This window comes from Arachis stenosperma, chromosome 4 (genome assembly GCF_014773155.1).
Source record: "Arachis stenosperma cultivar V10309 chromosome 4, arast.V10309.gnm1.PFL2, whole genome shotgun sequence".
Taxonomy (NCBI): domain Eukaryota; kingdom Viridiplantae; phylum Streptophyta; class Magnoliopsida; order Fabales; family Fabaceae; genus Arachis; species Arachis stenosperma.
The window spans coordinates 478,003-493,294 of NC_080380.1; the positions used below are offsets into that span (position 1 = coordinate 478,003).

Below are 15,292 nucleotides of genomic sequence, written 5' to 3' on the forward strand. Positions count from 1 at the left end.
AAGTTCATTTACTTGCATAATTATCATACTATTATATCATAATGGTGAATAATTATACTAAAATTCACTTAATATAAAACCTTTTGATTATTCTACTATAACAAATCTTATTATCCTTTTATGATAGATTTAATTATTTTAGTAACGATTTTTTTTATTTAAAAGAGTATATGAAATTATACCTATAAATATATAAATACATATTATTTAATGATTAATTTTTTATATTTATAATTAGTTTAATACTAATAGAGGCAATATCTAAAAAATTTAATAACGAATAAACAAAATTTGAAAGATTGTTTTGACTATTTTGTCGATGTAATATTCCGGGGTAGATCCTTAGCTGCTAAGAAAATATTTTTCTTCCTTAGTTGTGTGAAAATCTTAACCCCTTAACCTGTATCGAATTTACAATGCTTAAGAATTAAGGAAAGGATATATTCGAATGAGAAATCAAATTCAAAACAATATGGAGAAATTGTTATCCACTACACACAGTCCACATTAATTTCAACAAAATAAAGGTCAACCCATAATCGAGAATCCAATTTACAATAAAAAATATAAAAATATATTTTTAAATATTAATAATTAATTATTTATTAGAAATAATAAATTCAGATACTTCTATTAATCCTATAATAAAAGTCAACAAATTATAATTTTTTTGTTATTTATGGTACCCTACAACTCGACGAGTTAAAGATTAATTCGTCGTGGATCTAAATTTTATTTAAGAGTTTACTACTGACCAATACATTTCCTTAAACGGACAAATAAACTGATAAATTGATCACACAAACAACCCAAATTAATTAACAAATTATAATTTAAATGACATATTTTTTTCTCTTTGCTTAAAAATTTTGGATTCTGAGTGTCACTAATAACTTTAAAAAAAAAATCGTGCAGCAGAACCGATGCTCATGTTGTTGGGGCCCACAGCCAGATCCAAATAAAAAGAGAAGCCCAAGGCCCTCAATTCAGAAAGCAGAGAGAAAGAAGCGTAATGGCAGCAGTGGGTGCACCTCGCGAAGTAGCTGGAAACGAGAACAGCCTCGAGATCGATAGTCTTGCTCGCTTTGCTGTTGATGAACACAACAAGAAACAGAATGCCCTTCTTGAGTTTAAGAGGGTTATAAGTGCTAAGCAGCAAGTAGTTGCTGGGACTTTGCACCACATCACTTTGGAGGCAGCAAGTGGTGATAGTAAGAATGTTTATGAAGCCAAGGTTTGGGAAAAGCCATGGATGAACTTCAAGGAGGTTCAGGAGTTCAAGCTTGCTGGTGATGGCTCCAATGCTTAACCAGGTATTTTATTGCACTACATGATTCATCCTGCCTGCAATTTTCTTTTCAAGTAACAATTTAAAGTGCTTATTATTATTATGTTTGCAATGGAAACAAAGTTTGGAATGAAATAGAAAGATTCAGTTAAGTTTACAATTAGAAAAGTATCGTGTACCAATATACTATCTGCCAACTTATTGTCAATAATAATTAATTATTATATTTTAAAGACAAGACACAACCACAAAGACACTTCCATTAAACACAGTCATAAACAAAAGTTCAGGATTGGTTTACAATTAGTTTCTGGTCGAATACAGGGCTTTATCATGTCATTAATTGTAATGCTTCTGCTATTGATGGATTCCATCATATTGCTGCTTAAAATCTGAACTAGAAGCTAGAGTGCGAGTTTAATTTCTTTTTGGTTGGAGGAAAACGGGGTTGTTGTGCTTTATGCCAAGTAAAGGTTCCTTTGATCCATAAGATTAAACTCTCATTGTCATTTTCATATTCATTATGAATTTGCTGACATAGTCATGATGCATTAGTAGATCCATCTAATAGCAAGACTAACATAGCTTACAAAGTGAACAACTTTTGAAATCTTCAGAGACCCACGTGAATGTAGAGCTCCTTAAGATAGGGCGATTCAGAGCCTTGACCCACGACTCTAAGATAGCGTTTGGTGGAAAGACAGAGACGGAAAGACTGAGATTGAGAGACAGAGATTGAAATAAATTTTAGTATTTTATTTGGTGCAAAATGAGAGACAGAAATTGAAATAAGAATGAAATTCTAATTTAATTTGTACAAAGAGTAAAATTGGATTAATTTATTGAAATGAGAGTATTTTAGGTATAAAATGTTATCAAAGTTTCAGTCTGTATTTCTAAAAATTTTAGTCTCCTGTGTCTTCACTTTTTGGAGGTACTGAAATATTGAAATTTTGGAGACAGAAATTTTAGTACTAGTTTCTGAACTAACAAATATGATACTGAGTCTCAGTCTCTCGATCTCCTTCAGAACAACGTCCAAAACATCTATAATAATGGGCTTTGAGTACGAGTTCATGTGCAAAGACATCACAGTCAAGCTTACTCCCTCTCAAAATATCTCACCAATTTTTTTTTCTTTTATTTTCATTTTTCTTTAAGGGGGAAAAGAGAAATGTTGCCTCACTATTGGGATTTTTTTTTTAGTTTATAGATATGTTTATGGATCTTACTTAATCCAGCAAGTTTTTGACTTTATCAGTGGTTAGCTTTAGCAGTCAGTTAAACTTACATTGTGTTCTCAAATCTCCCTCAAATGAATGAGACAATTTCAAATCTAGTTTTACACTTAGGTTGTAGCTGGCTGGCTCACCTGGGGTTTTTAAATTTCTTCCTTGAATTTTCAGGTTATTGAAGATGGTGACTACCTTGGCTACAAGTTGAAAATATCAAGATATCAAAGCGTGTTATGTATAAAATAAATGATACACATTGACACCTATTTTACCTCGATGTAATATTTGAAGTCATAATTCATAACAGTGAGCGCGGTGTATGCATTTGGCAGCTTATGATTACCTGCTAGAACTTTTATGTAATATTTTGATATGAAACAAATAACCTTACGAAAAGTCCAGGAAACTTGACTATCTATGCGAAAATGATAAGCGATACATTTACTGGCCAAAAGTTTATTCGAATATGCTAGGTGTATACTAAAATTAGTTATCAGTATATATAAATAAATTAAATTATACATATATTTGTATTAAATATATTAGTGATTGATTTTAATGTATGAAAAATAATTTTGAAATTGGGTTATGTTAGGTGTATACTAAAATCAGCCATTAAAGTTAACCACCAGTAAAAAATACATGTTAGAATATAAATATATGTTAAAAATAAATTAAACTATATATGTATTTATACACAAATACATTGGTAACTAATTTTAGTGGTTAATTTTAGTGTATAAATACCATAGATTGTTGATAATAATTAACTTCAGTTTATTTTAAATTAAATTTAAATTTAATTAGTGGCCTATAATTTACGGTTAATTTTTATATGAAACGTGAAAATAATTAATTTAAAACAACGAAGTTTTTTAATTCTATTGTATTTCTTTATTGTTTACATAATTTAAGGGCCAAAACGAGCCATTTATGTTATTTGTTGAAAGAATAATTCGAGTATATAACTAAATCTTTTCCATTCCGATTTAAATATCTAAAATTATCAAACTACCTCCTGCCCCTTATGTATACATGATCGGTGGAAACTCAGGTGCAGTCGACTTCACGTGAAGTTGATAGGTGAGAGGCGTTATGATCACCTCATCCCCTCATTCCCTTCTACGGTTCTACCCAATCTCTCTTTCTCGCACACAATCACGCTTAAAAGAAAACACACACACACACACAAACTTCTAGAACTGCATTTGGAAGGAAGACTGAAATTGAAACTAAATTAAGTTTCTGTAATATGTTTGGTGTAAAATATATATTATTGAATTATATCTGACTAAAATGTTTAGTTTAAAATAAATAAATATTGAAATTGAGAAGTAAATTTAGAATTTAAAAAATTAAATAAATATTATATAAAAATATTATAACATAAACATGTGTTTCACGTATTTAAAAGACATACAAAAAGAAATCTATTGCAAACCATAAATAGCAAATACAAATTCATTCCTCAAGATGTATTCCTCTGAAGCGTTACTACTGTGTAAATATCAGACAATACTTTTCAAATCTTCTTAATTAACTCGTAATTCCTAAGCAAGGTAATCAAATGCATTTATTATCTTAATCTTAGAACCATAAAAATGTAATCAAAGTTTTCCATGTTCAGAACTTAGGAGAATGTTTAAAATGATAGTTTACGTTAGGTTTTAACTTATATCACCATTATAACGTCAACGAAAATGTTTGGTAATAAAAAAAAATCAGCCAAAAATATTTGATAATTCTGGCTGTTTTTTTTTGTCTCGTAACATTATCCGAAATAATCAGCAAAAGTATAGAGATTGGTGACAACATAATGAACATGACATATCTTTGGTACAATAAATTCTACTGAATTTAGGACTCAACTGACCAATAAATAAATCAAATAATCATTTTCAGGCAAAAGAGAAATAATAATTCTCTTATGTTCAGTCCAACCACAAAAGGCGCAAATCTCAAATTTAAACTCATATAAACCAAAATAGTTAAGAAGAAGAAATATATAGAAATGGGAAAGGAGAGAGGTCATATCCAAGACATTGGTTGACAACCACAACATGACTGAGGGAATCAAAAATCAAATGAGATGTTAAATTATCATCCTAAACTAGATGCTAAATTGATCAAATTCCTTCAACATATACTTTATTTTTTCACATCCTAAATCTCAATCAATAATTGGTATAACACGGTGCAAATCCCAAGACCAAACCAATAAATAAAATTGGAAGACAGGGTTGGAGAAGTAAAAAAGAAATAGCAAATTCAATGGCTATTTTTTTTTTATATGAAAAAAATATTGGTATTTTTGTTAGAAATGGGATTATTTGGTGTAATTACAGGTAGGTGAATTCTGTAGGTAAAAAGTAACATATGGGGGCATGTTGCAACACGTGAGGCCGTGTTAGACACGTGGTAACATCTTGGCCAACACGTGGGGGCGTGTTGAACACGTGGCACCATCTTGACCAATATGTGGGGACGTGTTGAATAATTTTCACAATATTTAAATACACTTCAAATGTCAATATTCAATCAAAACATCATCTCTATTTCCATATTAAAAATAATACATTTTTAGTAATAACTAAAAATATCTTAAACTAAGCCTTCAAATATATAGGTAAATTGAATATTTATAAATAACATGGAAAATAAAAAATCAGAATATATATTTAAATGTTTTAATTAGTTGTTGCCTAACATTTGGTGAAGGGTGAGGACTATCTCCTCCTCTTTTGTGCTGAACAGACCCCTATTCAATCCTAGCCTTAGATAGTTTATCCACTTCAGACTGCAACTTTTTTCCACTCCTTTGTAAACTTGTATGCACATGTATTTGTACTTGAAGGTTTCACAGTGATTTGAGAAGGAGGTTGAATCAAAGAAATACAAATTATAACAACTTTTTACTGATTATACATAATCCAAAAAATAGAAGATTATTTCATATTTATCTCATAACGAAAATGCAGAGAAGAGAAGGGTAAAGAGAATGACACCACGATATATCATGCTTCAATTTCGAAGTATAATAAAACTTATATCCAGTGTTCATCACAAACTATTATGAAATTTCCACCATAATCAGTCTTGATTACAATCACCAATTACAAGAGTTTAGTGTTCGTTTGGGTGCCATTATTTTGTTAAAAAAAATCTTTTTTCAATGAAAAAATATTTTTTTTTCTTTTATTTTTTAGCGTGTTTGGCAAATTTCTAATAGTAAAAGTAAAAACACTAGAAAAATAAAAAATGATCTTTTTTGAGAAGCTGTAATTTATAACTTTTTTTAAAAAATCTTTTTCCTTAAAAAAAGATGTTTTTCATGTAATAAATAAACAAAAAAGTATTTTTATATTATTATACCCAAACATAATTGATAAATAAAAAGATCTTTTTACATGAGATATCCAAACATAAAATTACTTTTACTTCTTCATAAGATCTTTTAAAAAAAAGATAATTTGAAAAAAGATCTTTTAATCCAACTCTTTCACACCTAAACTCTACCTAGCTTAGAACACGTCTAAGTGCTCACCTAATTTAGAGAAAGGGGAACCATATGAACTTTAATCCTAGCTCATACTTTCGAACAAACAACACTCAATCAAAAGTAAATATTGCTTATGTGAAATCCAACTCTTGAATTTTGACACTCTCAATAAGAATAAAACTAGGCAATAGGGAATATAAAAATCACTCAAGAACAAGGAATAAAACTCGAGCTTCAATCTGTTTTCTTGCTTTCTTCCTTCGACGAAATCTTCGTATGTAAGAATGTTGATATCTTCTTCATGGAGGAATAATCTCCCCTTATTAAAATAGTTGTTGCACATATCTTGGTTAAGACCGTTAGTATTGAATAAGAAATTTTTTTCTTCTTTTGCTTGATAATTAGTGCAGCAACTTTTTGTTATATAGATCTGATCTTTGGAGAATATTCCTCTATCATGGCTGTTTTTCATAATCTTGGCTTGCTGGTTGATTGTTTTTTATTGATTTTCAAATAAGACCAACAATGCTTACAATAGGAAGTTAGTTATAATAGGCAAATTTAATATGTTTGTCATCACTAAGGTTAATATACAATTCTTAACACAACATTACTCTATAACGATATATATGTTTCTTGATTACATAGAAAATTACGATGAGTTCCAACCAAAAAAGAAAATATTTAGAACAATTTGATTTTCAATATCTATTAAGGTGATTCAATGTACTATTAAAGATATAGTCGGTGTAAAGTTGCTAATCGGAATATATACAGAACATTAAATGATGTTCAAATCAGTGATGATCATTTACTAAAATATATTTTAATAAATATTATATTATTTAAAAATTAATTAAAATATATACAAATTAATATTAAATTAGATGTATTTTTTATTTAAAAAATTTATAATACAAAATTTTTTATATTGTTTTAATTGATAGACTTAGTCTTCTTATGTGGTGTTTGTTCTCTTTTTTTATTTTCGATTGTTGTTAGACTTGTTTTTTTTATATGTTCTTGTGAAGACATGTTCTTTCTAAATTGTTAACTTGTATATATTTTTTATTGTCTTTTTGGTTCCATCTTTGTATTTGTGTTCTTCATTTGAACATGTGTCTTGGATTCATTTATTTTTTTTCCTTAATCTCTTGAAGTTTATTCTTATAATAAAAAATATATAAATGAGTAATATAAATAATATTTTAAATAAATAAAATTTTTATAGTATTACTTGTTAGATTTGTTGTAATAAGGATAAGGATTAAGTTTAGTATTTTTTGTTAGAATAAATATCTTAGTAATAGTATATTGTTGAGAGCTTTTTTTTTTCTTTTATCAGATAATGTCTTGACTCTTGAGTGATACAAACTCAAATAGTATTAAAAATGATTAAAATTGATTCTTTGATTTAAATAACATATTAAAATAAGTATAGTTAAAAGTATCTTAAAATATAATTATATGTAAAGTATTACAAAAACTTTAAAAAATTATAAACAGTAAAACTAATAAGAGTTTTTTTCGTAAATTTGTTTTAAAAATATAATAAATATTTTTTATTTTGTAAATATTTTTCATAGGCGAATCACAAATTGTGAAATGAAGTAATAATGTTAAAAGTCTTATGTATGATATATAAGTAGGTCAAATAGATGGAATTTAAATATTTTGTAACTTAAAATTTATTATGATAATATTATTATCATTATGATACTTTTAATGTAGATATTTATTACATTTAATTAATGCTTTATATTTTTATTGAATAATAATGTAATAAATTAATTAATTAATTATGCATGAGAGTTATGGTTTTAATTTTTTTTAATATTTTATTAAAAGTTGATTGGTTCATTTCTAAGGTTTTGCCAAGTAATCAAAATTGATGATATGGCATCATTAAAAAAAAGAAACATCACTTAAATTTAATGTACAAAGAATTGGAATAATTTTTATATAATAAGAATAAATAGATGCTCCAGAAAATGTACACATGAGCAATCATATATGGTAAAGACAAACCAATGAATTTATTCTTGTTAAATGGGTGTGAAAAAACTGATTACATACTAGAGGAGTGTTAGAAATTAGTAAATTTTGTGATTTATAGCTATCAATTAATTATATCATTGATGTTTTTAATGATGTGAGATTTCGTCTAGTGGTTTGAATTATTCACTTTTATTTTGCTTGTTGAGTGCTGACCAAATTTTAATAAAAGTGTTAGCCCCCTAAGTTTTACATTAAAATCTAGTTAAAAGCCTATATTTTAAATAACACGAAATACGCTAATAAAAAATAGACGGAACAATATGAGGCCGACACTTAAGATTCTCATATATATAATATGTGTTGTGGCGAAGTCCTACATTGTATATGTTAAAGATATCACCCTGTTTATATATTATAGAGATTTTAACGTAAATTGCTAAGCTTTGGCGACATTGGCTTATGACTCGAGCGAGAACATTAAAGTAGTAGAACTTTGTATTTGCCTATCTTGACCAAAGTGTGCTCGTGATCTTTCACAAGTTGGCTCGCCAGCGTAGTGTGTCTCCCTAATAATGGGCCCCTGCCTGGGCAAACAAGCAAAATTCAGCTCAAGTTATTGTTCACACGCACACGCTAGTCAATGATAGTCTAACTGGACAATGGACCACCATTTTTTTTTAAATTTTAAACTAGTGCATTACCTCGTGCAAGGCACAAGAAGGGTATGTGATTTTCAAAAATTAGTCAAGAATCAATTTTTTGAAAATTAATACAACTGATGTAGTTGTTGCTTTACATGTGATAGTCTAGAACAAATAATGAATTATGAATTTCGTCCATTATTATGTAGATTGGATTATCACGTAGAAGACATGTTATGGTAGATATTGACTATGATAATATACTCTTCTGACCAATATACTCTAACATGTATGTGAATAATCATTGTCATGATTGGTTAATTAATATTTTTAAACACTTTCCTGTAGACAACATTAATGGTTGAAGTTGTCACCGTGCAACCATTGTTCTGAATTAACATTCTGAGTCCATTCTTTGACTTTATTCTTGATAGCACAACATATAGTTGACCGTGCGGTAAAATTTGCCTTGGCAAGTACAACCCAACTGTGGGCAATGTTTGTCATGAGACTTATTGATCGTCAGTTCAAAGAACACAATAATGGAGAATTGTCTCCATTGAAACCTAAATGGTAGACCTTGGTTGTTAGGAATCATGTTCATGCCTGATATTATGACAACTTGACCAACCTTGTTTCCCGTTAACGTCATGCATTCAATGACATGATTCCCTAGTTTTTGCACTTGTAATCTTGTCCCGTTACATGGACATTGGGTTGGACAATGTTGCACAACAGCATGATTGACACACCTACTTTTACAGTCAATTGATGCGATGGCAAACCAGAGCAACTAATAGCACTAAGAACATTTGGTGTAATCATGTCTGAGTTTGACTCCATCCTTCCTCAACGCACAAACTATCAGAGCTTAAATATATTTTCCTCCCCTTCCAGACGATTCATTATTAGTGTATTCACCTCATTAACCACTTCCAATGTAGGACCAAGGATGGATTAGTCTTTAAAGTACGATGGCTGCTTAATCTTATCCAACAGGTTAGGGTATACAAAATCAACCATATGGTCAAAGGGATCAATTGAATCATTTATCAAGATGTCTGGATGAATATGTATCTTTGACTCCCTGTCCATAGAATTCCCAGCCAAGCCATCCCCAATCTCCAATAACCATTTTGAAAACTGAGCAATATCATCCATAGCTCCAGCAGTTGCTCCAACTGTTAAGCGCATGTTCATTGTCATTGTTAACACAGTATAATGTTGCCATAGATACCAAGCATTGATGGATGAATGTACAATATTCTGACGTGAGTTCATTGGAATCATTGGAAGAATCTACTAAAGTCACCTCCTAGTATCACCAGCATACCTCTAGAATGTCACGTAAGCATTTGTCGAGTGCTTTATATCAAAGTTTGTTGAGCATCGATGCCTCATTCTATATAATAAGTTTGGATTTACAAACCAACTTGGTCAAAGATGTGCCTTGCTTAATGCAACATACTAAGTCTTCATTCAAGTCCAATGGTATCTTAAACTTTGAATGAGTGCGTCCATTTGGAAGCAATAGAAGCAATCCCACTGGATGCAACATTCAGGACAATGTCTTTTTTGCTTTGAATTGCAGCTGATAGAGTATTGTATAGATATGTTTTACCAGTACCACCATAACCATACACAAAGAAGAATCCTCTAGCATTACCACTAACTGCATCTATAATGACGTCAGATGCTCTCCTTTTATATGTATTCATATTATATAGGTTGTTGTTGATCTCCTCTGTTAGAACTTCAACATCAAAATTAAGCTCATCTACTAGAAGACGATCCCTAAGCTGTCAACGATGTCCAAACTTGGGTAAGACATCTTGTCAAACTCTTAGGGGATCTTCCATTGGATTGAAGTTTGTCCTCGATCTTTGCAAGAGTCATGTTCATAATTTGTTCCTGAGAAAGTTTCGATTCCACCAAAAAGAATGAACAACAATATCCATTAGTTATATTTAGAGATTTGAAAATACGTACAACGTTTTGGCCGTAGAAATCATGCTAATGATGACCACACCTACTCACTACATGCTTCTTCTATGAGTGAATAAAATGACCTCAGACAATACATGGTAACACTGCTCCCAAACAATCTCTGGTCTTACAATGTTATTAGACAGTAAGAAGACGACGAATAGGTCACGAATGTAGTTCCCAGAGGCCCATTTGCTTTCTTCCATTATAGAATCAATGAAATCCTTATCATCTTATATCAACCCTAAGGCTTAACATGCTTCCTTGAAGGTACTGTACACAACCCCGTTAACTATATGCAAATGTACAAAGCTGAGACACCCCTTTTATATGTTAAGCAGTAGTCATAGGTAATAATCTTCAACATTCCCGCGGGAAACATGCAAAAGCCTACCAATGGAGAATCCTTGTTTCCTTGGCATCCACATTGAGATTTCATCCTTCCATACAAAGTTGTTAAGAAATTGACTGTATGTAAGTGTACGACCATAGAGAAATAACCTATTTGCAAGCATCCACGTCAATAACTTTGTTAGCTTGCCATCAACCCTATCTATTACATCAACTATGTTTTCATAATCCACAAATACAACATGGTGCTCATTGGGCAAATGGAAAGGTAGCATAATGACCGAAGGTTCCTTTTGTCAGATGTCATAACCAAAAGTACGTGAAGATGCCTCACACGCTAAGATATATCGACAATCATAATAGTTGCGTATTACATCAACTACTTGTTCAGACTCACTATCTACATTGGTTTGGTAAAAAGAAGCAGTTACCCGATCTTTCCCTTGTACACATACTTAAACAAATAATTTATTGCAGAGGTTTGGCAGGTGTGCTCATCATTGATATGGCAGCCATATTTTAGCAATAGTGTCGGGTTATAGGGTACAATGTATGAATTATCGAGCATCATATTATTATTTATTATTATCCAACCATTATCCGTTCTCCTGTACTTGGGGAACCCGCCATCATTGATTATTGTCCTTGATATAAAGGGATTTGGATAAAACTTTAAGCACCAACCGTTTGTCATGCAGGGGATTTTATTATTATACTTGCCAAAGGACCATGGACCATGTACTTTTCAACTGCTACATAGAGTTTGGGTCTCTTGAGCTTGTCTGGAATCTCAGCTGAGATTAGATTGTCACTATCATCCAGTGACTTGGGCTTGTATAGAGGATGCATAAATAGTAGTATATGTGCGTGTGGAAGTCCTCACTTTTGGAATTCTACAATGCAGACATCTATAAAGACTGAATGATTGTTAGGCATTAATACTTACACAATTGTAATTTAACAAATTTCATTAAACTTACACGTTGTTATATTACCAAAGAATTGATCATACTTAAAGTCAGCTATCAACTCACTAAGCTTGATGTTAAAAATCCTTGAAACAATGTCGAGATGGTATTGTGCTTTTAACCCTGTGTCTTTGAACAAATGTTTTATCTTGTCCCATTCAAGATTGCATGTAATTGTTATAAAGTTAGGATAACCTACATATTTGCAAATTGTAAAACCATCCTTGCAATTGTACCAAGGACTGTTTGTGAAGCTACTCGGCAGTATAATCCTCTAGCCAGTTGCAATATCACTTACTTCTCCTCTAACCAATGACTCATGGAGTGCACTGTACTTGTCCACCCTTAGTTTGGGTTAGTTATTTTTAATGAAACTAAGGCATTCAAACTCAACCATAGTGTAGCGCATCAACAAAAGATTGTTAGAATAGTCTCCTAGATTCTAACTTGATTGGGGACTCATTATATCTCATCTAAATACAGTATGAAAGAACTCTCTTATACTTATCATCTTACGTTTCTTTGTACCATTTAGACCAAATCGAGTAGACGTCTCCATACCTGTTCTAAATTTATCCTCCCCATATGGAAATACCAGGAGGTACCAAAGATCCAAGTATAGTGGGTGGAGAACATCTATTCTTTACAACTTGTTTGATGTTGATTGAATAATGATATCTCTATCAAGGATTGAATCGTCAATGTCACCTACTATTAGGATAGAAACCTCAAATGAAGTGGGTAAGTTATATACTCTTCCATCATTTTCCAACTTCCTAATCAACCTCATTTTGACTTTAGAAGGTTCCTTATCATCGAACCTGTCTCGAGCAAAGCAAAAGCTTTTGGCAAGAGGTTGCAGATGTCCAGCATCTCCGTGAGCTCGGACACGATTTCAATTTCAAGTTTTCTGATTATTTCACCATATCTAGAATGGTTGGAAACATTCAGTGTGTTATACAGTTAAAACACTTAATAAATAAATATGTATAATCATATAAATATTAAATGGATTGCAAGTCATAATCTATTGTGTATGTCAATTTGAATGGTGTATCTCACGAAAAATATCCTATTAGACACTTCATTCTTTGTGTCATAAATGTACAATTGTGCAAACCTTTGCCTTTCATTGTTAGTAGAGATCAAGCTTCAAATTGAATGATAGTTCTAACCACTAATTGAGAAAGTTAGTGGAGTCGTGCCATTGTTAATTCTACGATTAACTTTTTTAGCCATTGACATAAATGCAAACATGGAATTAAACTTTTGGATATTCTTCCTGAAGTACCTTCCCATGTCGTGGTCTCCATGATAGAGGTCTTGTAGACTTATAGGGACCTGCGTAAGGAAGGACAGTTGTACTTTTCCATCTAGGAAGCAAAAACCAAATTGCGGAATTCAACTCCTCTTTCCTTTAGCCAACTTTTCCCCTTCCCACATGCATGGATTGCATGAATTATATCACCAACATCTCAAGTTTCTGAAATTCAACTGACGCTTGTCATATTTTAAGCGAGAAAATTAAGTGCCAAATGATTTATTTTGAAAATCTAACATGCAGGGTTTTTAAGAGATGTATGTAACTTTCCTCATGAATCAATTCTTCCAATCCGACCAGAGAAAATTAGTGTGGATCTATTTAGAAAGGCCCGCCAAAGTTTATATCAACAAATGAAGTTGTTTGTTGTTAGGATCAGATTAAGTAATGTATGAATTCCAAAATACTACATTACTGGTCATCTGTATTGGAGTTATTTACGTAGTCAGAGTCTATTTCAGTATCATTAAATGCATGTATGACTACATTAGTTTGAAGTTACCATTAGTTTACTAATAAAGTGCATGTTTTGACATGGACAATATCTAAAACAATAATTGGGGTAGGTATTTTGAATCGATTAAGAATAGACATACTACATAATCCATGGTTCTAAATAAATGGTTGTTAAGTTCACTAAGCATCGTTAGTTAATAGTTGGGTTTAGGAGCAAACCTTCGAAACCTTTCAGAGATCGTGATTTATTCGATTAAAATGAGATATGTCCAATGACGATGGTTCTCCAAAGGAAAGTTCTGAGTTTTGATTCCTCACCATGCCAGTTGCATAGTTTAGGTTTGTTTTATTGTGTTGATGGCTTTCTTTGTAACAGACTGTGTTGTTAACTGAGCTTTTAGGCCTATGCGATTAGATTTGGATGACATGGGAGTCCCGAATTAGCTATATGCGAGGTATCTTTGAATATTTCATGATTGTATGTTAATATAAAGTTTTGATTTATCATCAAGACTTACCTACGTCATCCCTTGGCTAGAGTGGGTAATTGCCTACTGTTATTTCCTAAAAGGTTGTTAATGTATTGACCCGATGAGACTTTTTCCTTCATGTAATTACTCGTATTTTTTGAATTACTGTTGTCCATGGTTAGCACAGTACGATTGAGGCCAACATGTCCATTATGGTAGACTGAATAGGATAAAATACATATGAAAAATATAGCAAGTTAAGTTAAACAATGCAGTGGTATACTATCCTTTTGTATACTTGTAATAAGAAGAGAATGTTACCATTGGTTATGTTTGAGAGTGGGCTCTTTTGTGAATAAGCTATGCTTGTAGATTGGGTCTTTTTCGAGCCACCAATTGATAGTTTTGACACGAGCATTAGATGGAACAAAGTGTTTGGTGATGTCTGAGTTGGTGGGTCTATCCATAGCCTAGGACGATGATGGCAATTGTTCGACCGTGCCAGAACTACTCTTAAGAGGGAGTAGTGGTATCAAGTTTGGACCTAGTTAATGTTTTGCATCGACTACAATGAGTATATGATATATGCACAACTTCCGGACTTAACCAAACAAATATGCATGTTAATACGATGAGTTAAAGAAACTCACCGTATGGGATTATCCTTTCAGATTATGGTCCTTGTTGTACCGCTCTTCTTTGATCTAAGATGAATCTCCTATGCAACCTAGCTATTTTTGGGCTGAGCATGAAATCATTATAGTCCATTATATCGCAACGGCCGATGCAATGGCATACATATGAAGTTAATGGAATTATTCAAACGTTGCGATAATGAAACTATGAAATGCAAGTATCAGAAAAGAAAATGCAGATATGCATTCATAAACCACACTAAGCTGAGTTATCTAATGTCTGTTAGCTATTCTATTTAAATATTAAATGTTAAGAGTATATAAATTATATTATATTTTATATATGATAGCCTAACATTAATCTAATTGGTAATGTTTAGAAATCCGTTCAAACGCCAACGAGTTATAGCTCAAATGGCATAGTATCCCCATACTCACTTAAAG

The 15,292-nt window shown here is 31.4% G+C and overlaps 1 protein-coding gene across 1 annotated transcript; it reads left to right on the forward strand.

The window, feature by feature from the left end:
- The first annotated feature begins 975 nt into the window (after positions 1–975).
- LOC130977118 (cysteine proteinase inhibitor-like) lies at positions 976–2,919 on the forward strand. Its single transcript, XM_057902137.1, has 2 exons — positions 976–1,313; positions 2,695–2,919. Exon 1 carries the CDS (start codon positions 1,013–1,015, stop codon positions 1,307–1,309), a length of 297 nt encoding a protein of 98 aa, XP_057758120.1. The 5' UTR covers positions 976–1,012; the 3' UTR covers positions 1,310–1,313; positions 2,695–2,919.
- Positions 2,920–15,292: the final 12,373 nt, after the last annotated feature.

What these genes read in the sequence shown, in the direction of transcription:
- LOC130977118 (XM_057902137.1), top strand. Translation starts at nt 1,013, where the DNA reads ATGGCAGCAGTGGGTGCACCTCGCGAAGTAGCTGGAAACGAGAACAGC.